Here is a 25,615-nt window from a genome sequence, read left to right as displayed (position 1 = left end):
AAAGGGTATGGCGTTCTTGGGACAGCATGGTTCAGCCCAAATAAATTTGTTTTTTGAAGCCTCCTGGTTGTTTTATACAACGTAACTAACTTCGTGCACTTGAATATCAGTGGAGTTTTAAAGACTATAGGATGTATTATGTTCAGACCCCTTCTGAAGTAGTTGTGCTGCTCTCAATAGGGGAAAAAAAAAACTAACATTGAAAGCACAGGAATAAAAATGGATGTTTGGAAACCCAGATTTTCTCCCAGTTGTTGTTTGTTCACTGCTGTAATTGAATAAGCTTGAAAAGTTGTCATCCTTCTGTGGCAAGTTAGAAGGGTCTGCTGGGTCGTTTCATACCTCCACTCATACCTGCATTTATTGCTCCTTCCTTCAGTTCCATCAAAGGCATTTTGGAAACTGCTTCTCTGAGGCTCGTGTGTGTGTCCATCGGGAGGAAAAATAATCTCTTTAGGGTGGAAAAAAGCAGAATGTGTATTTTTGGGAATACTTCAGGTTTTTCAAGATAACCAATCCTTTTGTTGAGGAAAATGTATTGGAACTTGTTCTTTCTGCCTTCCTCCATATCTTACAGAAGTTATGCTGACTATAGGACAACAAAAATAAAAATATACCTCCTTTGCATTTGAATAAATATAATTTCTGTTGAAATATATTTAAAATGGCTGTTGTACCCTGGCATGGTTAATTTTGGTGTGAGTGAGCCTGCTGAAATGAGACTTTTTCTATCTTTCTTCAAGTGAGATGCACAGTGGACACGAATAGATAAGTGAAGGAGACTCTGAATACTTGGTAGCTGTGCTTGGAATTAATTCAGCATCTGCTTGCTTTATCTGAGAAAACATCATTAAATGCTGATTGTGATTTGGATGTCTGATGCTCCTTGGATAAGGTGCCAGCTCAGTGTGTGAATGTTGTATACAGGTGTTGGGGAGAAATCTGTCCAGGTTTGGGCAAACTGGTAATGGGCCAGAATAAAGCCAGCATGTGGATAATGAGACTGGATGGCCCCTGTTTGTCATGTCAGTTACTATCTGTTGCCTTTACCACCCCTTTCATTACTTTTTCTCTTTGGCCGCTATGTAAGTCTGTGGTTTCTCTCCATGAGGCTGCTGTTCAAACCTTGCAGGTGGGACCTCTTTTCTGCACTGACACTGCAAACAGGGACATGGCTGAGTGGGCTTTCTTTGGGGTATTGAGCTGATGGTTCTGGGCCAGCTGTCATGTTTTGAGGTGTGAAATGTGGAAAGGCTGTTCAGGTCTGAGCTGCCAGTACACCTAAGGGCTTGCAGCAGACAAGTTTTTCTTTTTTAGCTTAAAGTCGTGTTGCTAGGGCACTGTTGAGTCATTTCCCTGACATATCTGGATCAGTTTATATCCTCTTGTGCTGTGAAATTTAATCTCTTCTGTCTTTTTTTTTTTCCTCCCTGTTTTGTTTCCTGGGTAACAATGAGACTTCCAAAGCCAGTGCTCTTCTGTCTTTAATCCTTGCTCTGTTACTACAGTGATCAATACATCAGTATATATTGATCCTGAAGTACTGCCATTAAGTTCTCAAGCTGCTATCTCAGGCTAATTAATAGGAAGCATGGGAACACAAACCTCAGAGTTGCTTCACACTGCAGCTGCCCGTGCTGCAATTTTAGCCTTCTGAAAGCAAACGTATTTCAGCAACAAGGTGTGCTGAATCGTGTTTGGATAAGCAACCAACAGATAAAGACAGCAGCATTTTCAAAAAGACTATTGAACATCATATTGAAGTGTTAGATAGTTATTTTGAAGCAAAGAATTTCCTGAGGATAGATTATGGTATTTATATTTATCGTGGACTGAGTGCCCTGCCTGTTAGAAGCACAGCAAGCTGTTCTGCAGTGCTCACATCCATGCGTGTTGATTTTATTTCAATCTGACTGTGCTGTTGCCAAGCAACAGGTGCCTGCCTCCCACACTGCCTGCCTACTTGTGCTCTGTTATCAACTCATTTGTATTCCAGAAAAGTACAAGGGAATCCAAATTTAATCTGCTTAGTGAAGGCAGTCTGACTGAGAAGCCCTCTTTGCTTGCACCTACCAAGGGCAAGTTTTGGATACAGAGCACAGCCCTAGAGTTTGAAGGGAGTGCCATCTCACTTCCATACACATCTGTGATTTGTTTCTTTCTTTCCCCCCTCAGTCAGTGTATGCCTTCAGTAAACTGCACAGCCCCATTTCCACTTCCAAGTATTTATCAGCTTGTTTCAGGCTTTGAAGCCTAGGTAGCAAGTCATTCAATATGGGGCTTGCTTTTTACCCTGAATAACTTCTGAAAAGCAGGATTTTCCAAAGGTTTGTTATTCACTGAGTAGTTTAATTGTAATTGGAACATTCTCAGAGTGTTTAGAAGTTAATTCCATGTAGGTTTTTTGCATCCAGTAGGATTTTGCTGAGCCATTCAGCATAGGATGCCAAGAGACGCGTCATGTTTCATGTAATTCTTTCAACATAATATAATTCACCTAAGGTGTTTTAGTCACAGCACCTCATCTTGTGATCTCTGTCTTACCTTTCAAGCTAAGCTGCTCTAAACTGTGTGGGATGATACCACATGAATAACTCTAGGAAATACCTAATTCTGAACATAATCAGTAAGTTGATGCTGTTTTAGAGCCAGTCACAGTACTTGACAAGTGCGATTCCTGTCCAAAGAGGGTGGCAGGCTGTGGCATTTTCTTTGTACTGATGCTGCTTACTGGAATTTATCAGTTTATGTCAGATTACCTAACTTGGGGAAAATATATGGGATTTGTGCAAGTGGGGAACTCTTTCACATTACTTGTTGCCACTTACTAGTATGATGCACTTCTGTACATGTTGCTTATAATCTAGGTTCTCTAAAATTTGACTTGGATAACTAGTTCTTACGTACCTAAAATGCCTAGGGTATGTCACTGGTGTGGGCTTTTTGTCTTAAAAAGCTTTCTGTTCTATTTAGCATGGAGATCTTTTTTTTTTTTTTTTTTTTTAAGATGAAGAAAGCAGTGCCCTCTGTAGTGAGTAGACATAGGTCCTAGGGGTTTGCAAGTTCTAAATGGTAAGAAGCAGAAGGGTAGGCTATTATCATTATTTCAACAGCTTATTAATAAACAATATTAGGGAAATTTGAGTATCAAAATAGTACAGTTTGAACATACCATAGTTTTTCTCCATAAGACATAAAGGTTGAGCGAAATGCCTGCTTGGAATAGATCTGTGTAATAAAATAGCATCTGTTCTGTATAGTTACCTGTCCGCAAGGTAATAGTGAAAAGAAACACTGTCACTAGTTCATTTCAATACAAACATAGCTTTATTTTTACTTAAATGCCAATGAAATAACTGTACAAATTCTTGTGCAACATTTACAGTACTGTTAGAAATTAAAACACATTTCTGATTATAGAAATACAGTTCACAATTGGAAAGTTGTGATTTTTCTGATACCAGTGGTTTTAAATGATCTACAGCCCTGAGTGATACCTAGGAGAAATAGGTAGAGGACTGCAGTCTTGGTATTGAGGTTTTCTAGATTTTGCAGCACCTTCGTGCTACAATAACTGGAAATTAAATGGCCTGAAATGCATGGAAAATATTGAATAAAGATTTTGCAATATTACGTGAATAATACTCTTACAATTAACTTGTTCTTCAGTTTTCATTTCATGCTGTTTGCAAAACTTCATCAGTAGTATATCAAGTACCTTTGCCACATAATTTTCCTGGAGTGGTCAGATCCATGCGTGCATCTACTTCTACTCGCTGATGGCGCGGATGTCAAGGAGAATAGCGTTCGTGCTCATTGTTGGAAGGCAAGGCTTTGGGCATGTTCAGTGCCATGGCTTGAATTAAACTTTAAGTCATAAGATTCAAGAATTGTTTAAATGAGAGCTTTAAACAAACTGCTCCATTGATGTATGTTGCATAACTTGCGCTTGGAATTGGCTGATATTTTATTTTGGTGACCAAAAAGTTGTAGTTTGAAGCATTCTGGACAAATTTTGATGAAATAACAAGTATTCCAGATTTTTGATTGTAAGTTGAGTTGTTTGGTTTTCTTAATGCATGTAGATTAAGCTCCATGTTATTGGAGAGTGTCATGGCATTGAACATGTTGCGTTTTCCTCTACTTCTATCTTTTTTTGTTTTATATTATGGAGAGCAAGGAATAACTTGCCTGCAATTCTAAGTCAAGACAGAGCAAAAAGAGATCAGCCCCTACCACTCTTCCCATGCTGAAGCTGGACCGTGTTAGCTTCTCAGTTTACCCTCTCTTAGTAGATAGACATCATGGCATTGTCATATTTAATTCCTAAATTCAAAACGGTTGTTCTTTGTATTTAAAATATCCTAGTACATATGAAGCAAACATAGATATACATGCTAGCAATTTTTTCTCAAGGATTACTTCTGATTAGTGAAACAGCTAGGCTTAGTTTCTTTATATTTTCCCTTCCTTATGCATGGCATCGTAACTTACAAAGAATCTGTGCTGCTATATTACAAGAATTGCTCACCAGCAAATCAAGCAAGACAATGCAGATATGATACAGGATTTCTGTTTTTTCCAGTTGTTTAATGACAAAATAATATTATCAGTACTTAAAATTTGGATGTTTTATTCTGTGCAAGTAAAATTAAAAATTTAAATACAAAATAAGCACATTTTAAAAAACAAGATCATAGGTTAGTTTTACTCAATTAAGACATTAAAATAAGTAGCAGCTTAGTATCGAGACATTAGTCTGCACTTCTTAGGAGCTGTTATTTTCTTTAGATCAGTCTGAACTTCAGATTTCTCATGTTTTGATTCATTATTTGACCTGGATGTCTTCCCCCTGGCTATGTATCACAGGAATAACCTCAAAGAATACGAGCTCCTAGCCAATAAACGCTGCCACTGCATTAAGCATTACAGCATAAAACAAACATATCGCACAGATGCTTGCTTTGGAGGGCACGTCAGTATTCAGAACGCTGGTAGTGGCTTCTTCTCTCCTTAAGGTAGCAGTTGTGCTTTGAGGCATTCTGGAGTAGTTTGTTGGCATTCCACTGGTAATACTAAGAGTCATAGGAGTGGTGGATGATCCCGTTGAATGAGTCAGGCTTGAGTTCACTTCGGTTGTATCTTTAATATAAATGGTGTGTGTGGCAGCCGCTTCGTAAGCGCTGACCTTCCTGGTTGTCAGCTCTTCAGGGTAGAGGAGCAGGGGCCGGTCTGTGCTCGTGAACAGTACTGTCTGGCTTAACGAAGCCAAGGTAGTAATTTCCTTGGCTTTAAATTGTTTATGCATTTTTGTCATTTGTGTTGGTTCAGCTGCTGCTGGAGTGTCTGCTGCCTTCATTCCTTTAATCATGAAGCTGGCATCTGGTGCAGTGGCGGAGGTCGGCGTGACGTTGGCCCACAGCATGGACTGGTCAGCGCAGGGAGCCCCTCGGACCCTGGCAGTGGTGCTGTGCACCCACTTAAGCAAATAAGAGATATTTTGTTCATTGCTGCAGGACCATGGGTTGTTGTATAGTGTTACTACCTGCAGCTGAAAGAGCTGGTCAAAAGCTTTGTCAGGAATGTATGTGAACTTGTTGTTGTGTAGATAAAGGCTTGTGAGGTGCTGTAATCTCACCAGCGTTCCGGGAAGTATCTGAGACAAGAAGTTATTGGATAGATCCACTGTCTCTATGTTGTAGGGCATGTTGGTTGGAACTGTCCAAAGCTTGTTGCTGCTGAGGTTGAGAAACTTAAGACTGCTCAGTGTGTTGTTAATCAAAACAGCTCTTTCCACCATATTCCTGGAAACATCCAGCACTTTAAGGTTCCACTGGTAAGCTGTGTCAAGTTTCTGAAGGACTTTAATGTTGTTATTTATGGCATATAATTCCCATAAGGACTTGGGCAGATGAGCAGGAACATTCTTGAGCCAATTATTTGAAATATCAAGGGTCCTCAAATTGCTGAATCTTGTCAGCTGATGATCAAGATCTACGAACTGGTTAAATGACAGATTTAAATATGTAATGTTGTCTTGAAGTCCGTGTGGCAATACTGTTAAGTTTCTGCCTGAGCAGTCCACGTTCCTGTTGTTTCCTGAGCATGTGCAGTTAGAAGGACAGATACCCAGAACAGTGGGTATGAAAAACAGAAGGACCAGCAGGCAGGTAGATGTTTTCAGTATCTGGTGTTCCATTGCTGCCTGAAAATAAATATACCAAAATGACACCCTTTAAATCCATGTAATGTATTTTATTTATTTGTAAGGGCTGTCTTTGCAGTGATTAGTTGCAGCAGAAATTAAGTAAAAATATCAATAAACCCCTTTGTGGCACGGTCCTTTTTGTAATTGTTCAAGAGAGACTTTACAAAGCATCCCTTCAGAGCCTGTCATGTTGTCTGGCAGAACGAGACTTGTTTTTTCATCTGCCTTTCCCCCTCAAGCTCAAATGAGGGCTTTCTTCCGAAAATGCAAGTCTCTTCCAAACGTTATACAATGTCTGCTTCTTGTTTTTAGTGATTTCAAGCCTATATTATGTTTGGAATAATGTGCTCTTTTATACAGGGTGAAAAAATGGCTGTCAACTGGATCTGCTTTACAAATCTCTGCAGTAATGTAGCAGAACCCCCCCATACATGCATGCTACTTGCTTAAGTAGGATTGCTTAAAATACATCTTAAATTGTTAGGAATTTACTTGGAAACCCAAATTTTGCATTCACAGTAACATGCACATTAGTACTTTTCCTTATTATTGTGTCAGTTACATTCTCAAAGCTGCTAACACATGTTTGAAAGCTGAATTAATGTTAGTAAGAAATCTCCGACACTGCAGCAAATTCCTGGTGCAAGCATCTCTCATCAACTAATAATTTCGTTCTTATTTCTGTCTCTAATTTTGTAGTAGGTTTTGTGATTAAAAACAAAAAATACAAACTTACCGTAATGTCTTCTGCAATATCAGCACATTATTTCTGTGAAAGATTTAAGCTTAGAGGTCGTCTTGTTCTAGAGAGTAGCTACAGTTGCTGTCGGTGGATTGTGCTTGCCTCCTCAGCTGCATCGTATTGCTGCTAGCTGGGGCTCTGCAACCACCTGATCTGCACTACATTGGAGGACTGCAGAGCTGTCGCTGGTGCTGACTCAAACTTATTGCAAAGCATACATATTCAATAAAATAGTTGGGTTTTCTAATTTGAATCAGTTAACTTCTTTATGTATTTGTAGCCATGATACTGCATCCAAACATAACATAAATTTTTTTTTAGCTTAGCATACAAACCTATTTAAATGTTCCCAGTTTAAAAGTCCTGTAAGTTGTGCTGTTTTCTACCTTCGTTGAGTCTCTGTTCCAGTAAGAAAGGTTAATGTTAATTTAGGTTTCCTATCTTGAGCCTGCTTAAGCTACTCTGCAAGAATATCTTTTCCTAATTTAAAATCCTTGGTTTTGTGCTGTTTGGATCAGGTTGTCTCTGTGTTGTTGGGTATAAAACAGCACAGACTGCAGGAATTTACTGCTTTCTATATGAAATCTTTATCTGCTTTTCTCCAAACAATATGGCAAGGGTATGCATAGTCTGTAATGCATACATTTGTAACATACAAAATATATGCTTATATTTTAACATGGCGCAGTGCATAAAGCCTCAAAGTCCTTGAGTAACCAGAATGCTGTTCTTCAGGCATACGCTCATACATCTCATATAAACAATAAGAAAAAGAAATTGTAAATATTTTTTCCTACTCTCTTTGTACATACAGCAGCATTGAATTGCGTATGTGCAACTTAAGTCTTAATTTTTAGTGGTAATTTTAGAAATTTAAAGTCAATTGTAATAGGTACACACAAGTGGTCTATGTGACATCCAAACATATATATTCCCTCCCCCAACAAACTCAAGGCTGCAAGTTCTTTGTCGTTTTGCAGAGATGTCATGGAAACCAAGCTTTGGTATCTAGCACCTTCTCTCTACAAATCTAGGCATTAAATGCCAGTAAAATTGTGTTTGTAATTTATCTCTGGAGAATTCCCTTCAATTTACCATCAAGTAGTTAAAATAAAAACGCGTGGTTCTGGACAGGACAGTGAATTTCTTGTACTTGAGGCCCAGAAAGGAGCCTCTCCCACACCTGGGCATCTGGAGTTAGAGGAACCTTTACTCTAGACAACCTTAAACCAGTTTTTAAAGTTTAATGACTTTGAATCCATTCTGAAAATCCTGCTTGAGAGGAAGAAATGAGTAAACATGCAGCTAATTCTGATAGTCATTTGCCTGGTTGTTCTGTGAACTGTTTGTTTCATCTACCAAAGCCAAGTGTCTGGGTGGAACACCCCTCTTCGTACTTCATGTGTTTGGAGCCATATCCTCTTTTTCACAGCCTCTATACTACCCAAAAATATACTACTATATAACTGAAAAATAATCCAAAGTTAACGGGGGGTTTTAAATCAGTGAGCATTTCATCAGTCTTTGATCTGGAAATCTTCTTCCTCTTAATAAAGGACTGATGGCTGCTGGGGGATTTGCTATAACTACCTGTCATCCACTGTTCCCGAGTGGTTCCTCAACCTGACACAGAAAATAGACCTCAGTATAAGACAGTCTGTATGGATGCACGCCAGATCATTTGGACTGTTTTGAATTAGCAGCTTTGTATCTAAGCAAATAACTCTGTTATGCTTTAAGCAACCAAAACATCTTCGAATTAGAAAGCTTTATTAAAATTAACTTGAATTCATTGCGTTCTTTTGTGTAGTCTAACAGAACAAACCTCTGCAAAAAGCTCTTGGGTCCTTCTAAAGTTTTACTCTCCGCATCCAGCTGTGTGTTGCATGTACTGACACACAGAGGCACACACGCTGTTTTCTGCAGTGTCCAAAATCAGGAATCGTTGGTTATGTGCACAGTGGAGTTGCTATTAGGCCATGCAGGGGGCGCTGGGCGTGCTGTATTCTGGCATGATTTGTTTCAGGCAGAAGGGGGTTCTTCCCTTTTGTGAAAACTGATGTTGAGAAATGCTGGGGAGCTGCTGCTCATGCTGCAGTCTCACTGTTCTTGCCTGTGTCAACTTCTCCATTATTCAGTTATTTGAAGAGTGCTTCATTTTAGAAAAATGAGAAGCATTTTGGAAAGTTATTTTGGCGATCTACTGAGGAAGTTCTGGCTGTGGCAGAGGTTCACAAGTCTCTTCAATAATTAGATCGAGTGGTGGGGGATACGGTTCCTTCACTTCCAAGTGAAGTTCCTCTTGCTGGCCAGGATCTGAGGCGTGCTGCTCTGCTGGCCCAGTGAGCCACGCGGGGGGAGGCGGCAGCTCAGGGCACTCAGCAGGCTGGGGGCACAGCTCCTGTTCTGGGCTCACTGCTTCTGGGCTGGGAGCCGTTGCTGCAGCGGTGTCGGTGGCAGAGTAGCTGTGCTCTGCTGGGAGCTGCTGCCTGCTGTCGTTGCTGGTGGTGCCATTGGGTGGGTTCTCTGGTGGAGGAGGGTCATGCCGTGTGGATGCTTCTTCTCTTAATTTCCAAGGCAACATAAATAAAACTGATGAACGTTTGGTAGCCTGGCTGGAGTCCATAAAGGCATCTGGAGTGTCTCCATCTGCAAATGGAGACTGACCTGCCCAGTTTGAATCAGCTAGCAATGGTTTCTTGCAGCATTTCCATAGAGCAATCATACTGATTGCGATTACCATACCAACCAAAACAATGCCTATTATCATTCCTGCTACCCAGCTCCCATTGGTGGGTTCTATGTGTAGTTCAGGCAGCTGTGGCAGTGTTGTCCCAGCAGTCAGCGCTCCTGCAGGCTTCTGCACGCTGGGGCTGGTTGTTTGCAGTTGGTACGTGGTAGATCTGTCCTGTGCTGGGCTCCTGGTGCTGGTGTGCACACTGCCCAGCACACTGCTTTCACTTGTGGAAACATTCAAAGGCATTTCAGTGGAAAGTGATTTCCAAATTTCTCCACAGAAGAGAACCAGTATTACTGCATTGCTGACCATTTTCCTGCGGTCTGTTTAAATACGTCTCCTCCTACATTGAGAATAAAATAAAACACACTGTATTAAACCTGAAATGATACTACTGATACCAGGCAAGGTTATATTTACAGTCCAAAAATTTAGGCTTGATTAAACTTGCGTGTTTTTTGCCATTTGTGGTCAACAACTTTGTCACTGACATCAATGTCATGGGGGGTTCTTTTTGTTTTCCACCTTCTTTGATGAAGGTGTTTGGAGAGAAGTGTTAAGTGTGTTTCAAAATAACTTTTGTCTATCGCAGAAATGCTTATGGATGCGAAATGAAATATGAAACACAGCAGTACTGACAAACAAGAGTAAAGAAAATTGTCCTACTTTATGTCTGAAGGACTGAGAGAGAAGCCTAGAGATAAGCGAGACCTGGTAAAAGGTTCTTTAAGGTTTACTTCCTGTTCTTCCCTCACTTCCGCAGTTAAGGTTAGAGTGTAATAATTTTGCAAAAGTTTCCGAATGCTGCAACTGTAATGGTACAGAACTGCAATGTTAAACTGTCTTTGTAAATAAATTCTTGCATGGGGGACAATTTTTGTAACAAAGGAGGTTGTTAACATTAGGAGGTTGGGATGGAGCAGACTTTTTTTTCCTGTACTGCTCGGAGTTCAGGCTTCTGAATGTCTGTGTGAGACAAATCATTACCATACAGCCACTTATCGTGATTTCTATCTGAAGTTACTTTGTGTGTTTTGAGATAATTTGTGATCACGCTGCTCACGTGGAGCTGCCTCTGGAACCTCAGTATGTGTAACTGTAAAAGTCAATTTCAGATGCAACAACGCAAACACGTATGAGCAGCAGATTAATGCTTCTAGAGAACATTATCTAAACTGTAAGATTTAAAACAAATAAAAATGACCCCATTTTATTTTCTTCTGCTCAAAAATATATTCCGCTTTAAAAAATATTAAAATGATGCATGCGTGTAGAGTTCATGATAGTCCACAGTAGCAACACCTTATGAACTAATGGAATGTCTGCATCTTCCAAGTACTACAGGAGCTTTGATTTAGCTTAGGAAGTGCTATACAAAGTGCAGTTCATTTGAAAATAAATAATGCAAATATTAAATCTTTACATTTTGAATTTGATTCTTACCTTCGTCTTCTGTCAAGCAAGCATTCTCTTACTTTTTGTTTGAAGCCTTAGGAGGACAGACTGCACGAGGAGTCGAGCAGCTCTCAAATGGCTTGTCTCACGTTGAAGCAAGTTTCTGCAGCTAAAGAGGAAGTTTACCAACACTTGCTGCAGGAAGTGTCAAGAGTAGGAGGATTACTAAGAAGCTTAGCTCAAGGCTTGCATGATTAAAAAGCAAACTTTTCAGCTCAGTTGCCTTTATGAAACTTAAATATTTAGGTTGCCTTTGTTGGGTATGTGCCTGTTACGTAGGAATTCATGAATGTTTGTTTTCCAGTCCTTGTTGACAATAGTTGTGGTTGCAAATTTTTTGAATGACACAGAAGTAAGTTTGGATTGGATTTCATTTTTACTGATAAAAATTCAGTGGTGGTTTTGATGAGCTATTATTGTTATTAATGGAAATGCATCTGTAGGCTCGCTACGGTGAGTCATGCATGGAGTGCTGTCTGATCACGAGGTGCTGGCTTGCACATGTTCCTTTAGGTGGCTGTGTTACAGGCAGATAGCTGCGGATCTCACCCTTCTGCTGCCTCCCCTTTCTCACTTTGCTTTTCTGTCTGGACAATGCTGGCACCTGTTGCCACCACTAAAGGAGGACTGCATGCTCTAAGCAGCTGTTTTCTTGCTATCTTTCTTTGTCCGTCTCGTAACTCAAGCTACTTTTTTTGTCTCCTTGAGCGTTTTGGCCAAGAAAGGCTGCCTGCCGAAAGAAACATGTACAGGTCTTTCCTCACGGCATTTTGCAAGTGCATTCTTGTGCCTTCCACTATAGCTATTCCATGTCCCATGCCTGCTGCTGTGCTCTGCTGGCTATGCTGGCTCTTCTCCAATCTCTTGCCAACTCCTGCTGCTCATGCAAATCCTGATCCCGTGCTGATATTATGACACACGATTTCTTGAGTCTTTTACCTCATCCAAGTTCCCTTCTATCCTCACAGTTTCCACCTATCTCTGGCTGCAGATCCCACCTTCATTACTATTTCTTTTCCTTCTTTCCACTGATAGGATCATGATTCTCTACTCTTTTTTCCTGCTTTTCATGATACTGCTGTTTTACCCCCATATGACTTAGAGAAAAAACAGGACATAAACTTTATTTAAAAATGTATGTTTCTAGTTTATTGATGATTACAAAAAGGAGTTCTTGTATTTTAACATACAGTACAAACTTCACATATTTACACCTAAAGTCAAAGCAGAAAGCATGATTGCTCTCAATCTGGTTCAAACGCGATTAAGCTGATTTAAGAGGTTTTGATGGAATAAACCTGGAAAGACATTTTAACAGAATATAATAATCATGGCATCAAAGTTGTGACTGAATTGTGGTTTTCTTAAAATAGCAAGTGGGATATGCCTATGTAGCACTTTGGTCTACATAAATATAGCGTATTCTAACTGTCCTTTCCTTTTTTTGTCCCCCAGTGATATTTAAAAATGGCCAAGTTCTGTCCTGCTTTATCCTGTTTGGTTCCTGTAACCATGATTTCTGGTTAAAGGAGTTAAAACAGCCTTGGCACTATTTATAAAGTCTCCTTAATGCAGTCCTACTCCCTTCTAGATGTACAGGTTTTTACAGCATACCCACTACCTTAAAAATGAGAAACCTGAATGTTTAGCTTTCCCATGTTACAAACTGTATTGTTACTTGAAAGCTAAGTTTTTGTCTCATATTAATCCAGTATAAAATGTAGAAGCTGTAGGTCTTTTTAGCTGACTAAATCTCAACTACAAAATTGGTTAAAATGCTTTTGTGAGACACTGTTTCTTTGTTTTCATGTTTATTAACTGTGTCTTTAGTGTGGCTCTCAGTAGGTTCGTCTTGGGTTTTAGTTTGGATTGCAGCATCTCTCCCTGATAGCAAGTCCTGCATTACCAAGTCACTCCCAGTTGTCTCCTTAGGTATCCTCTGCCACGTTCCTGCTGCAGTTGGCCAGAAGCTGTTGGTAGCCAGAATATCGCCATTGCTCCTGGGCCGACGTTTTCCTTGTTGAGCTTTTTTGAGATAGGACAGTTTATTTGCTATTACAATAGTTGACAGAAACAAGAAGGTGCAGATGAGTACAAGGGCTGCTATTATAACGAAGCAGATCAGTATAAGAAATTTATTGTCTTCACATGTTTCTTTTGTCATGGTGATCTTGGGTTTGCTGGTATTCCCAGGTCCTCCAGTGTCTGGAACACTTTGGGCAGAGGAAGATGTGAAGAAGTTTGATCCCATTGTTGAATATAAAGGCTGAGGTGTGGCTGTCTGCATTTCAGCAGTGGGTGTTGATTTGCCATTAAATTCAGTGCCTGGAGGAGACGTTGTGTTGGTTTCTGGTATGTTCTGACTGCAAGTTAGGTTTTGGCAGATTGGATACCAGATTTCATTGGTAACCCTGGGATAGTCGGTATGGTTTGCAGTTACTTGCAAACACAAAGAAAAGATTATCCAAAGAGGGAAAGCAGAATGTGGTTTGCCATGTCTCTTTGTCTTCATCTTCCTCTTCAGTCACCTGCAAAAACAGAAATTCTGGTGTTAGGAAGTAGCAATGCTAGTTCTTAGAGGTTGGAATCAGACTTCTCGGGTTTAGTTGCCAGCAGCTTTTCTGATCAGAAACGTCTTGTATCTTGGTCTCGTGCTTACCATGCGTAGAAGGTAGCACTCAGCTGCTTGGAATCCTGACTGAATTGGTGGTCTTAGACTTCAACTCTTACAGTATTAAATTCCAGTGTTTGGAGGTTTATGTGTGATGTACATGAAGATGAAAAAAAGAACATGGAGCAAACAGAGGAAAGGAAAGTGTTTTCTGCTGAGTGCTCAGTGATTTGTGGATGTAGATACGGACTCTGCCATAGTTCCTCCTCTTTAAGGCTAACCATATTGCATCTTTAAGATCGTCACTTCTGCTTTTAAATGGGGAAGGGAGGCACCCACGTAAAACCTACAAAGTACCGCTTTTTGCCTCACCACGTTTCCCCAAATATGGGAGAAGTAACTGTGCTTGTACAGATGGCCAAGTGGAGAGCTGTAATTGAAAATGTTCCTGTAAATGGCAGCAGTAACTTGTCCGATCATTTTTATTTCTTATCACAGCTGTCTGGAGTATTTCATAAATCCTCAGGAAAATCTTTGTTCTCTATCTGATTTATTGTACAAAAGACTGTTTATCACAAACGTACTTCAGATTATGACATTTCCTTTAAAACCTCTGAAATTATGTGGATTACCATTAGTATTATACTCTGCTCTACATTAGGGTAATATTCAGATTTGTACCATGAATGAGAGACAAAGAGGATAACCTCAGAGTGAGGGTGATGAGGGAGAGAAGTTACTGCATCGTGTCCATGCTGAGTCTTCTCAGGTTTGCATGTGAGACACCCTCGGGTCTCATGGCTGGTGGTTGTGCTCCCTGTCTCTGTTAACAGAATGAAATGTTTCCTCCAAGTGCTGTGGATTACATCTTGTTTGCATATAAGTTTTATCAAGGATGACTGATGTTAACAGTGCTATTTGTAGAAATGTGTTTCTTCTTGAAGCTGTTTCTTTAAGGGTAACAAAGCACACCTGTATTTCAGGTACATTTCAAAATTACCCAAACCTAGAAGCATACATTTGCTTTTGCCATAGTTGAGACTTAGCTTATCTACCAGAGACCTTAACGTGTTCACACTCAAAAAGCAGAGAGGTAAGCTTGCCTGTCTTTTCAGTATCCAAATGACATCTTTCATACTGCTGGAGCCCCCCAGGGAAGGGAAGGGAGTGATAGGCCTGGGGTGTAAGCAGGGAGCAGGCGGTGGGTGGCTGCTCGTGTGGCAGAGGAGATATATTTGTATCTTTCTTTGCAGTTCCCACATCACGTAGAACTAAACTCTGCTCTGAGTCCTTATTGTTAAGTTTGAATTAGAAACCATCTTAGTAATCAGCTACAGCTTGGGTACAATATTTATCTTTCTATGGTAACGGTTACTTGGGGAATGCCTTATGGCACTCTTCAAAAAGGAGGAAAAGCAGCACCAGCACAACCTTTTTTGGAGGGAAGGGAAACAAAACATTTCACAAAGTTTCTGCATGACATACAGAAATGAGGTGCATTTTCTGCTACAGGTGCACTCCAATCCTTAATGCCCGAGAACTGCAGCTGTACAACTGTTTATTTGGACCAGATATGCTTTTCTTTAAAAATAAAGAAACCAGTATTGTTAAGGGCTTTTACTTTTTTTTCTTTAAATCAACCCTTTGTGCCCAGGTATTGATAGGGTCCTCTGTTAGTACACGGTAAGAGCTGCAGTGCTTAGGAACTACAGAGCAATGTAAACTGCCACTGTTAGTTCTTTAGAGTCTGATTGTGAACAACTTCTAACATCGCTAAAATCAATTGCTTATCAGATTCCTTAAATCGGGCAGAGACTGATTTTTTAACTATTACTGGTTGAGTTGTACTTAAACAAAAAAGCCAAACTTACTTTCACGTATAATTTCCTACAAAATCTTAAGAAACCTTGAAGTGGAACTGAAAGCAGAAGGAAAATGTGCACTTACCTTTCCAAGGTGCAGTCAAAAGAAGGTTGGTGTTCAGGTATTTAGCCCTTTATCAGTAAGATTTCTTTGTGCGTGTATTTGCTCTTAGGATGCAAACGTCCATTAACATGAAGCAAGTAGACTTGGACAATGCTAGGTTGTGTTTTTTTTTTTAAGCAAATCTGTAACTGAAATTACATGTCCTGTATTCTAAGTGGAGAACTAAAACCACAGTGATGACACACTTCCTTCTTTTTTTCTTCTTTTTTTTTTTCTAAACAACTATGCCATGACATGTTAGAGGGGGAAAAACACCAACTTGCCCAAATTAGCTTTCTGAGTAACAGGAAGTAGCACAGGAAAAAAAACCTCTTTGGGGCAGACAAATATTTTACATTTGTGAAGTGTATCTCCTCCGTTATCCTGTGCTCAGGTGGTTTACCTCATGTTACCAAGAGCAGTGTCCCTCTGTGACCAAAATGACTTGTTCTTGCAGTGCTTACTAGCATTTTCCATAGCCTATTGTCTTGCTTTGAAAGAGTTGAGTTGATGCTAGCTCATAACAGGCATGAGTCTTTTAAGAGTTCAAAAACTACTGCTTAGTTTGCTTTTTAATTCTTTCTAGTAGAATTTAATCTGCTGTACTAACTCTGAAAACTTGGCCCAGACAGCTCTGTCCAATCTCATAAAATTCAGCAAATTATTAAATGAGAACAAAGGGTTCTTAATGTTTTTATAGTACCTGAATGCTTTTCAGGTAAGAGTTAATTCTCAGACGGGTCCTCTGTACCACTCAGAGGACCAGCAGTTCTTAGAAATGATCCACCAAGCATTAGGGTGCATTCTTGTGCTTTCTGCAGTATTTGGCAGATAAAATGAGTGGGGAAAAAAAATGGTATGTGGGTGTTTAATTGGTCTGAACCAAGGCTATTTAAATAATTTATTTCTACATATAAAGGTAAGTATAATATGAACCTGTAGAAATGTGTTAAAAAAGATAAAAATAAAAGTAGAGTTTGGGGTGATACTTTACATCTTTTTCCAAAGAAACCCATAACTTGCATCAGCATTGAGCCAATCGGTGCACCCTTCCTCACCAGTGTGAATTTTACTCCTCCTTTTGTTGCGGGTGTTGGATGAGCCTCTGGGCTGTCCAGAAACTTCATGACTATGGTAGGTGGTGTGGCGCTTCAAAATGAAGTTAAATCCAAACCAAGGTTTAGCATACTGGACACTGAACATGGTTGGAATATGAGGCTTGACAGAAATTAGGCTATGGAAGCCAGTGCAATGTCATTGCTTTGAGTTTGACGTTTTTGGGACTATGTAAATGTCAATCTGTTTTAGTGTAGCAGTGTGTGTGATGCACCACTGAAATGTCTTATTATGGATCTAAAAGGCAAACCCCAACAGTGTCTGTCCTGTTTCCTTACAGTTTCAAGACTGGTCAGATCAATGGAGATTTATTGATATACCACGTCCTGCTAACTCTGAAGCCATACTACGCAAAGCCATATGAAATTGTAGTGGACCTCACACATGCTGGCCCCAGTAATCGCTTTAAAACAGACTTTCTTTCTAAATGGTTTGTAGTTTTTCCAGGCTTTGCTTATGAAAATGTCTCAGCAGTTTTTATTTATAACTGTAATTCTTGGGTCAGAGAATACACCAAATACCACGAAAGACTCTTGACAGGTTTGAAAGGAAGCAAAAGGCTTATTTTCATAGACTCTCCAGGAAAACTGGCGGAGCACATTGAACATGACCAGCAGAAACTTCCAGCAGCTACCTTAGCTTTGGAAGAGGACTTGAAAGTATTTCACAATGCCCTCAAATTGGCTCACAAAGACACCAAAGTGTCTATTAAAGTAAGTGTTTTCATGCTTTATTAGTGAATTGTCCTATTTTTATAAGATTTTGAATGCATTTCTGCTGTCTTTTAATTTTCTTCTCTGTCTCATAGAGAAATCACAACTTAACACACAGTACTGTTTCATACAATTTCATACGTTTATCTTGGTTAGATAGAAATGTCAAACTTGTCAGTAACAGCAGGTACTCAACCATTTTTGATTCTCTTTCTAAGGTTGGATCAACAGCTGTGCAGGTGACATCAGCAGAACGAACAAGAGTCCTGGGACAGACAGTGTTTTTAAATGATATATACTACGCCTCTGAAATTGAGGAAATATGTCTTGTTGATGAGAATCAGTTTACATTGACGATTGCCAACCAGGGAACGCCACTCACCTTCATGCATCAGGAGTGTGAAGCCATTGTGAGGTCCATTATTCATATACGGACACGGTGGGAGCTGTCACAACCAGACTCCATCCCACAGCACACTAAAATTCGCCCTAAGGATGTTCCCGGAACACTACTGAACATAGCATTGCTCAACCTGGGAAGCTCAGACCCGAGTTTGCGGTACTGATCTTTTAAATTAATTTCCCTTTTTAAGGATAAATATGGTTTCAATACATATTTATTGGGTACTTTTGATCTGCTTGGTGTTGAACTTCCTGCTAAATAACTGTACCTTGCAGAGCAAGTTCTTGGGTCTCGTCAGAGAGGGCTGCCTCCAAAAATGAGTCCTTGCTCACTGGGAGCCTCTGTGGCCCTTGGCTTCTGCCTCTCAGCCACTCAGGTACATTTGGAGATGCCTAGCATTTCCTGGAACTGGGTGCTCTTCTGAGGAGTCCTGTACCAAGTTCTTCAAGCATACTCTGTAACCTTCTCAGAAACAGTTTAAAACAAAGGAGTAATTTAATTCATTTGTCCAAAGCAAATGTCTCTGAATCTTAACTGATGTAGAAAAGCAGCTCAGGGTTTAAATATAGTACATTATATAACAATAATGATTTGGTTTTGGAAATGTAACTGCCATTGCTGCAATGTCTCAATGTGATGTGTGTATTTTAAAACAGACAAGAAGACTATTACAAATCACATTGCTTGCTTTGTTACAGGTCTGCTGCCTATAATCTTCTGTGTGCCTTAACCTGTACCTTTAATTTAAAGATTGAGGGCCAGTTACTGGAAACTTCAGGTCTGTGTATTCCTGCCAACAACACGCTCTTTATTGTGTCTATTAGTAAGACTCTTGCAGCTAATGAGCCACACCTTACCCTAGAGTTCTTGGAAGAGTGTATTTCAGGATTTAGCAAATCTAGTAAGTAACACCGGGGTTCCTCAGTACTAACCATGAACGTGAAATGATTTAAGCTGGTAGCTGTCAAGTTTAACCAACTTCCTCCGATTCTGACTCACAGCAAGTTTAAGTTACTAATGCTTCCCAGAGCTCATTTGAATGTTTTCAGGATGACCCGTTTATATTTGTTTCTTAATAATCAAGTTTTATCAGGCAATTCTGTGTTTCTGTGAAGCTGTGTAATTCTCAGAAGCCAGTGTTGTGACCTGGGGGGCCATCTGTTGGAGTAGAAACTCCTACAGTACTTTGATTTACACATTTGAATGTACCCTTTTCTTTCTGCATGGAAAGAAATGAAGCAGATATTTTAAAAAGAAATAAAGCAGCCCAAGCCCAGTCTTTCAGGCTTTCGCTGGCCATCTCATTTATCTAGACAATTACTCAGTGTGATCACAGCACAAATTATTTGTTTCATACCCCTCTTTGGTACAGTGAGTACTGTGGTGGACAGATCTCTATCAGACTGTTTTTAATTCACCAGAATTAAGAATGTTACAGAAAAAAAAAAACAAAACAAAATACGTGTGTGTGTGTGTATATATACACATATGAGTTTGGTGAAGTTTTGAGTTCTAGCAGATACCTTAAGAAAACAGTGTCTTTCAAACTTAACCCTTTCAGATTGATTATATCTCTCCTATCTAGTTCTGATATTCTGCTTTTGTTATCTCTGTTTTCTAGTCATAAAACAGCTCTGATTTTACTGCTGGAAGCTGTTCAGAATACATTCTCAAGATTAAAAAGAAATTGTCTTTAGTCCCACTTCATACTAAGCGTACACATCTTTGTCACACGTCTTAAGATACTAAAATGTCAAAATCTCCTTGCTAGATTCTTACAGATGTTTATTGGATGTTATTATTAATAGTGTGCTCCTTATGAAAGCTGTGTTTTGGGTATTATTTGCTCTGCTCTGATAGTCATTATTGTAGGAGGAAAATGAAAGGAGTTGTGCTTGCAAATAATTATTTACCTGTTCATAGAAATCAACGGTGATCTTTTGTTACAGAGTGAATTTTTATTTCAGGTATTGAACTGAAACATCTTTGTCTGGAATATATGACTCCCTGGCTGTCCAATCTGGTCCGATTCTGCAAACACAACGACGATGCGAAGCGCCAGCGAGTCACTGCCATTCTTGATAAGCTTATAACAATGACAATAAATGAAAAACAGATGTACCCTTCTATTCAGGCTAAAATATGGGGAAGTCTTGGACAGGTACAAATTCTGCATGATTTCTTGTAACTTGTTTATAAGCAGATTATAGTGTTTTCAGTCACTTACATAAGGATAAAGTTTTTGACAGACAGGACCTTGCTTATTTCCCAGAAGTATGTTTTGGTTTTCTTTCCACCTCACATCCAGTTTCTTCTCAATAAGTGCAGCATTTTATGAATGGCTGTGCTTTGAAGCAGAGAACATAACAAAAATGATACTATATCATAGTTCTTCTGCAGTTGTGAAGCATTTTGATCTGATGCAATTCATTTTACTTTTCTAATATTTCAATTGACTTTCCAAAGAGATGACAAGTTGCAAGGACTGTTGCTTCCATTAATGGTAGCTATGCACCTTCAACTAAAAAATATAATGGTTACTTATTCCGAAGGTTATTTACTGTAGAAAAATTATGTTAACCAAACAATAACCAAGGCTTTTTTTTCCCCACCAGATTACAGATCTCCTTGACGTAGTGCTGGACAGTTTCATCAAAACTAGTGCCACGGGGGGCTTAGGATCCATTAAAGCTGAGGTTATGGCAGACACAGCAGTAGCGCTTGCTTCTGGAAATGTAAAATTGGTTTCAAGCAAAGTGAGTTCCCTCCTTGCCTCTTAAACAGTAACTTCACCTTTAGGTAACAAGGCAGCACTGAGGTGCTTTCTGATGACTCAGCAGTAATGGGGAAAAAATAGAATAACTTCAATGTTAATTTGTAACTACTTTTACTGAAATTTTGAGCTCTGCTCTTTGTTTTGCTGTGGTTGCTCTCTTTTCAGGTGATTGGAAGGATGTGCAAAATAATTGACAAGACTTGTCTGTCTCCAACTCCTACACTGGAACAGCACCTGATGTGGGATGATATTGCCATTCTAGCACGTTACATGCTGATGCTCTCCTTCAACAATTCTCTGGATGTGGCTGCACATCTCCCCTACCTCTTCCATGTGGTTACTTTGTTGGTGGCCACTGGACCCCTTTCTCTCAGAGCTTCCACTCATGGTCTTGTCATCAACATCATTCATTCTCTGTGCACTTGCTCACAGCTTCATTTTAGTGGTAAGTTCTTAAGAGATTTTTGATTGATTGCTTTTCAGTTTCAGAAACACCAGAGTTATCTTTCTCTCTTTCAACAATTCTGAGCTTGAAAATACTGTGTTGCTGTTGAGCTTGTGTAGAAACCATAATAAGGGTATAAGCCAGAGTAACTATGAAGAGGGAGTTAAAATATGACTGGTTTCGAGCAGGTGTGTAGTATAAATTGTATAACGGGCCTTTGAAAAAGGGAAGAAAGTAAGTACCAGTAAGTTCCTGTAATGCAGATTAGGGATAAAATGTATCTGTGCTAAAACTGGCTGATGTGCATCTTTTGAATAGTTGCATAATGTGGTAACAAATATCAGTTACATAAGAAAATTTTGAAACTGCATGGTTAAAGCAGGAATGCTGCATACAGCTGTATTTTAGCAGTCCTAAAATATTTGAGATAGCAAAGGTACAGCAGTCACAGAAGTACGGTATAAAATCAGGCTGGATTTTGTGGGAAAAAAAAATCAAGAATTTTATGTAATCTTGTTTTTTTTTAAGTATCCGAAAGCTTCCTTTATACCTAAGTATATTGACAGAGTGAGTGTGTGCATAGACACAGACACTTGTATTTAGAGAAAAGCTCTGCTGTGATGCACAAAGAGAAAGGCAAGCCTTCCTGTTTAAAAAATGAGTTTGAAGTACACAGTAATGGAATAAAGTTCAGAATTGTAAAATATGCAGTGCCTTCATCTTCTTCTGATCTAAGTAACTTAAATGCAATGGGAGCCAAAACCAGAACTTAACTGCAGTTTGAACTTACAGTAATGTTGGCCTTCCAAACCAGGAGCACTCTGTGTTTCCGTTTTCCTAACAAATATGAGAAAAAGCCTCAGAGAATCACATCTTTAGACAAATTTCTTCTCATCTATTTCCAGACTGCATCTCTCTCATGACTGCTTTCAGTGGTCTGTGCAACCGGCCACAGTTATTCTGGCATGTCCTGAGACAAGTAGCAAAGCAAACAGTATTGAAATGTGCATAGCTTGTGTATTTCTGGGAGAGTGTGCTTAAAATATGAATTGTATGTCAGTGTTTTAAGTCTAATGTGTAAAAATTTATTCAACAGAGGAGACCAAGCAAGTTTTAAGACTGAGCTTGACTGAATTTTCTCTGCCTAAATTTTATTTGCTGTTTGGAATCAGCAAAGTGAAATCAGCTGCAGTCATAGCATTCCGCTCCAGCTATCGAGACAGGTCATTTTCACCTGGCTCCTACGAGAGGGAGACTTTTGCACTGACCTCCTTGGAAACTGTTACTGAAGCTTTGCTGGAGATCATGGAGGTATGTGTTTCAAAACCAAATTACAGTGCTGCTTATTCTACAACGAGCAGTGTAGCAAGTGGTGCCTCCAATGAAATGCTAAGGATCACTTCTGACAACTAAAATAACTGAACATTCTGAATTAAAATAATACATTTGCTTTACGTTATGTATGCTCAAACAATGTCATTCTTTTTAGGCTTGTATGAGAGATATTCCAACATGCAAGTGGCTGGACCAGTGGACCGAACTAGCACAAAAGTATGTTATAGATCTCAAAACATAACCCCTAACTGCCTGTGTAGTACACTTAGAATCTTCAGTTTTCCACTGTACAACTTGTCCGTGGTATATTCATTTAATGTAGTGTACTCTGTTTCTTCACAGGTTTGCATTCCAGTACAATCCATCCCTGCAGCCAAGAGCACTCGTTGTCTTTGGCTGTATAAGTAAGCGTGTCTCTCATGGACAAATAAAACAAATAATCCGAATTCTTAGCAAGGTATTTGGGTCTGTATTTGTCTTCCTCTCTGACTCATAAAGTAACTAAATGTTTTTAATATTCCTGTTGAATATAAAACAGCTTAATTTCACAGTAAATACATTCTTCAAGCATATTCTCCTACAGAGAAACCTGATGGGAAATCGTCTTTGTAGGCCTGGCTTTCTATTTTAAATTAGTTTGGTGACAGTAAGTTTATCGATGCAGCTACTTCTAGGGTAACATTTGTTTTCAATATTGAGTTTAAAATTCGAGACACCGAATTTAGATCCAGAAGAGTCAGTATTTAAATAAATGAGAAATTTTCTGGTAATGCAGCTATCTGCATGTGTGTTACTCCTTGTCATTTTTTTTTAAGGAAGTTAACAGTGCATGACAACTAAATGCAAGAAAAAGCAGAATGTTTATATAAGAAAACTCTGAAACGTGTTACCTAGCTTGGTAATTATGTCCATATTTTCTAAAGAAGGTCGTGTTCTATAGCAGCTGAACAGTGGTAGATTTCTTTAAGCATTTTACGAACGTTATGTGGACATAAAATTTAACTGTGCAGTACCTGAACTGCAGAAGAGCCGTTCTGTGGCTTTTGCACCTTTACATTTTTAATGCACGTTGAGTGATTGTTTACAGCAATAAATAAATGCTTGTGTAAATCTTCATTTCTAAAACTCCTTTCAAATTGCTTTAAAGGGAACTCAGGCTTTGCAAACTAATTGAGAACTGCATTATAGTTTAGAGCTTTCATCTCTTCACAAAGCAAACTCTAATTATGGGTTATGTTTTCTTCTTATTTTCTACAAAAAGGGGCTTGAGAGCTGTTTAAAAGGCCCTGATAATTACAATAGCCAAGTTCTAATAGAAGCTACGGTTATAGCACTCACCAAACTGCAGCCTCTTCTTAACAAGGTAAGCAACTGGATTTCTGGCGTAAACAGAACGTATTTTGTAAGTTATAATTACAAGTATAAACTCAAAAATGTAAGCAAGTCTTGTGGTGTCTGACGTTCACACATGGCTGCCGTGACTCACGCTTGAAAGTACTACAAATGGGAAGTATGTCACAGATGTTCGTATGTGCAAAAGCTTTAAAAAGCCTTCAGAATGTACTGTTCTGCTTCATCAAACTGGGCCATAGCAATATACGCCAAGGCTGCACCGCACTTTGTATTCATTCTCACCAAAAGATTCTGCATCTTGGCTATCAAATTTGCAATTGCTCAAACATCTTTCTGGTATAATAAATTTTGATTGTCTTATGATATTAATTTAGCCATTTTATGTTACTTTGAATTGATCAGCATATCAGTAGGTACACCGTTAATAAATGACTTGAAAATTTACCTATGGAGTGGCACTGTCGTGCACACCTAAAAGAACACACTTTTATGCCAAAGTTCTGAAAGGGATTTCTAGAGAGTATCGATGCATCTGGAACTCCTCCTTTGTTAGTTAATACCTTAAAAAATATGCTAAAAAAAAAAAAGCAATTAAACTTGTTTTTCCTGCCAGGTGTATTTGAATGGCTGCTTTAATGTGCATATTTGACCTTCATTCATATAGCCAAAGACTTCAAAAAAAATTTTAACATTTCCTTCAGTTTGTTTCACTCTTTACTTGGTAGCTTTGCACTGTCTTATGTGAAAGTAGAATCGTGGCTTTTTCATTTCTCTTCTTCTAGGACTCCCCCATGCACAAGGCCCTCTTCTGGGTAGCCATGGCAGTACTGCAGTTGGATGAAGTCAACCTATACTCAGCAGGTACAGCACTGCTTGAACAGAATCTGCATACCTTGGATAGCCTTCGAGTGTTCAATGATAAGGTAAGCAAGCCCTCTGCTAGTAGTCAGCTGTGATTAACCCTTAGTTCATGTAAGCAGCTAGTTCTATTCAAAAGAAAAAATATGTATGTTCCTTGTCCTAGTGAACAATAATTAAGCAATTAAAACTGAAATTTGCATTGCAAGCTGTTTACTCATGTAGTATCAGCAGTACACTGTGATGTAGAGATGACAGCCTAACTATTCTGTCGCAAACTGCAACAGAGAAATACATAGATGTATTCAAGTCAGAAGTGCAGTCAATAGGTTCCTGCACATTCTTAAATTGCTATGTTTTGTTGCTGTTTTAATTGTCTATGATGAGTAACCTTCAAATAGGTTGTTCTGAAGAAATTCATGGTAATTGAATTTCCAGGGCAATGAGACCCTGGCACAGGCTGCCCAGAGCAGCTGTGGGTGCCCCATACCCATGGAGATGCCGAAGGCCTGGCTGAGCCCTGGGCAGCCTGAGCTGGTGGGAGGTGTCCCTGCCCATGGCAGGAGATGTGCGCTGAGGTCCTATCCAAAGCCGCTCTTTGATTGTATGAAATATTCTTATGTCTTACTTTCTGTGAGTCAGAGCCCAGAAGAGGTGTTCATGGAGATCAGGAGACCACTTGAATGGCACTGCAAACAGATGGATCATTTTGTTGGGCTAAATTTCAACTCCAACTTCAACTTTGCACTAGTGGGGCACCTCCTGAAAGGTAAGAGTGCATGTTGCTGCTCGTGTGAAAATGAATGTGTGGTTTCATTTGCTACAGTACATTACTTCTTTCTCCAAGAATACTTTCTTTCTCTGTGCTTGCCTGTATCTACTCACTGAAGATTGATTT

At 39.3% G+C, this 25,615-nt stretch overlaps 4 protein-coding genes across 10 annotated transcripts in view; 1 reads left to right on the top strand and 3 right to left on the bottom strand.

The window, feature by feature from the left end:
* NF1 (neurofibromin 1) overlaps positions 1–25,615 on the top strand; it is a 96,012-nt gene that overhangs the window by 54,175 nt on the left and 16,222 nt on the right. For all 7 annotated transcript variants that reach the window (XM_046902295.1, NM_001396680.1, XM_003642416.5 and 4 more), the window contains 12 exons: positions 17,115–17,547; positions 17,766–18,106; positions 18,649–18,851; positions 19,918–20,111; positions 20,566–20,706; positions 20,892–21,171; positions 22,268–22,482; positions 22,661–22,722; positions 22,849–22,963; positions 23,768–23,869; positions 24,642–24,782; positions 25,360–25,486. In XM_046902295.1, coding sequence (XP_046758251.1) covers positions 17,115–17,547; positions 17,766–18,106; positions 18,649–18,851; positions 19,918–20,111; positions 20,566–20,706; positions 20,892–21,171; positions 22,268–22,482; positions 22,661–22,722; positions 22,849–22,963; positions 23,768–23,869; positions 24,642–24,782; positions 25,360–25,486 — 2,354 coding nt within the window. The remainder of the gene's footprint in view (positions 1–17,114; positions 17,548–17,765; positions 18,107–18,648; positions 18,852–19,917; positions 20,112–20,565; positions 20,707–20,891; positions 21,172–22,267; positions 22,483–22,660; positions 22,723–22,848; positions 22,964–23,767; positions 23,870–24,641; positions 24,783–25,359; positions 25,487–25,615) is intronic.
* On the bottom strand, positions 3,309–7,107 carry OMG (oligodendrocyte myelin glycoprotein). The gene is made up of 2 exons (XM_004946783.5): positions 6,945–7,107; positions 3,309–6,205 (listed from the first exon to the last, which is right to left on the bottom strand). The coding sequence occupies exon 2, from the start codon at positions 6,197–6,199 to the stop codon at positions 4,895–4,897; it is 1,305 nt and encodes a 434-aa protein (XP_004946840.1). The 5' UTR covers positions 6,200–6,205; positions 6,945–7,107; the 3' UTR covers positions 3,309–4,894.
* EVI2B (ecotropic viral integration site 2B) lies at positions 8,704–11,229 on the bottom strand. The gene is made up of 2 exons (NM_001389706.2): positions 11,131–11,229; positions 8,704–10,030 (listed from the first exon to the last, which is right to left on the bottom strand). The coding sequence occupies exon 2, from the start codon at positions 9,997–9,999 to the stop codon at positions 9,151–9,153; it is 849 nt and encodes a 282-aa protein (NP_001376635.1). The 5' UTR covers positions 10,000–10,030; positions 11,131–11,229; the 3' UTR covers positions 8,704–9,150.
* EVI2A (ecotropic viral integration site 2A) lies at positions 12,265–15,828 on the bottom strand. The gene is made up of 2 exons (NM_001080893.2): positions 15,701–15,828; positions 12,265–13,670 (listed from the first exon to the last, which is right to left on the bottom strand). Exon 2 carries the CDS (start codon positions 13,652–13,654, stop codon positions 12,890–12,892), a length of 765 nt encoding a protein of 254 aa, NP_001074362.2. The 5' UTR covers positions 13,655–13,670; positions 15,701–15,828; the 3' UTR covers positions 12,265–12,889.

Source organism: Gallus gallus, chromosome 19 (assembly GCF_016699485.2).
Source record: "Gallus gallus isolate bGalGal1 chromosome 19, bGalGal1.mat.broiler.GRCg7b, whole genome shotgun sequence".
NCBI lineage: Eukaryota > Metazoa > Chordata > Aves > Galliformes > Phasianidae > Gallus > Gallus gallus.
The sequence above is the reverse complement of the archived record's forward strand: the minus strand, read 5'-3'. Positions and strand labels throughout refer to the sequence as shown.

What these genes read in the sequence shown, in the direction of transcription:
- OMG (XM_004946783.5), bottom strand. Translation starts at nt 6,199, where the DNA reads ATGGAACACCAGATACTGAAAACATCTACCTGCCTGCTGGTCCTTCTG.
- EVI2B (NM_001389706.2), bottom strand. Translation starts at nt 9,999, where the DNA reads ATGGTCAGCAATGCAGTAATACTGGTTCTCTTCTGTGGAGAAATTTGG.
- EVI2A (NM_001080893.2), bottom strand. Translation starts at nt 13,654, where the DNA reads ATGAAGACAAAGAGACATGGCAAACCACATTCTGCTTTCCCTCTTTGG.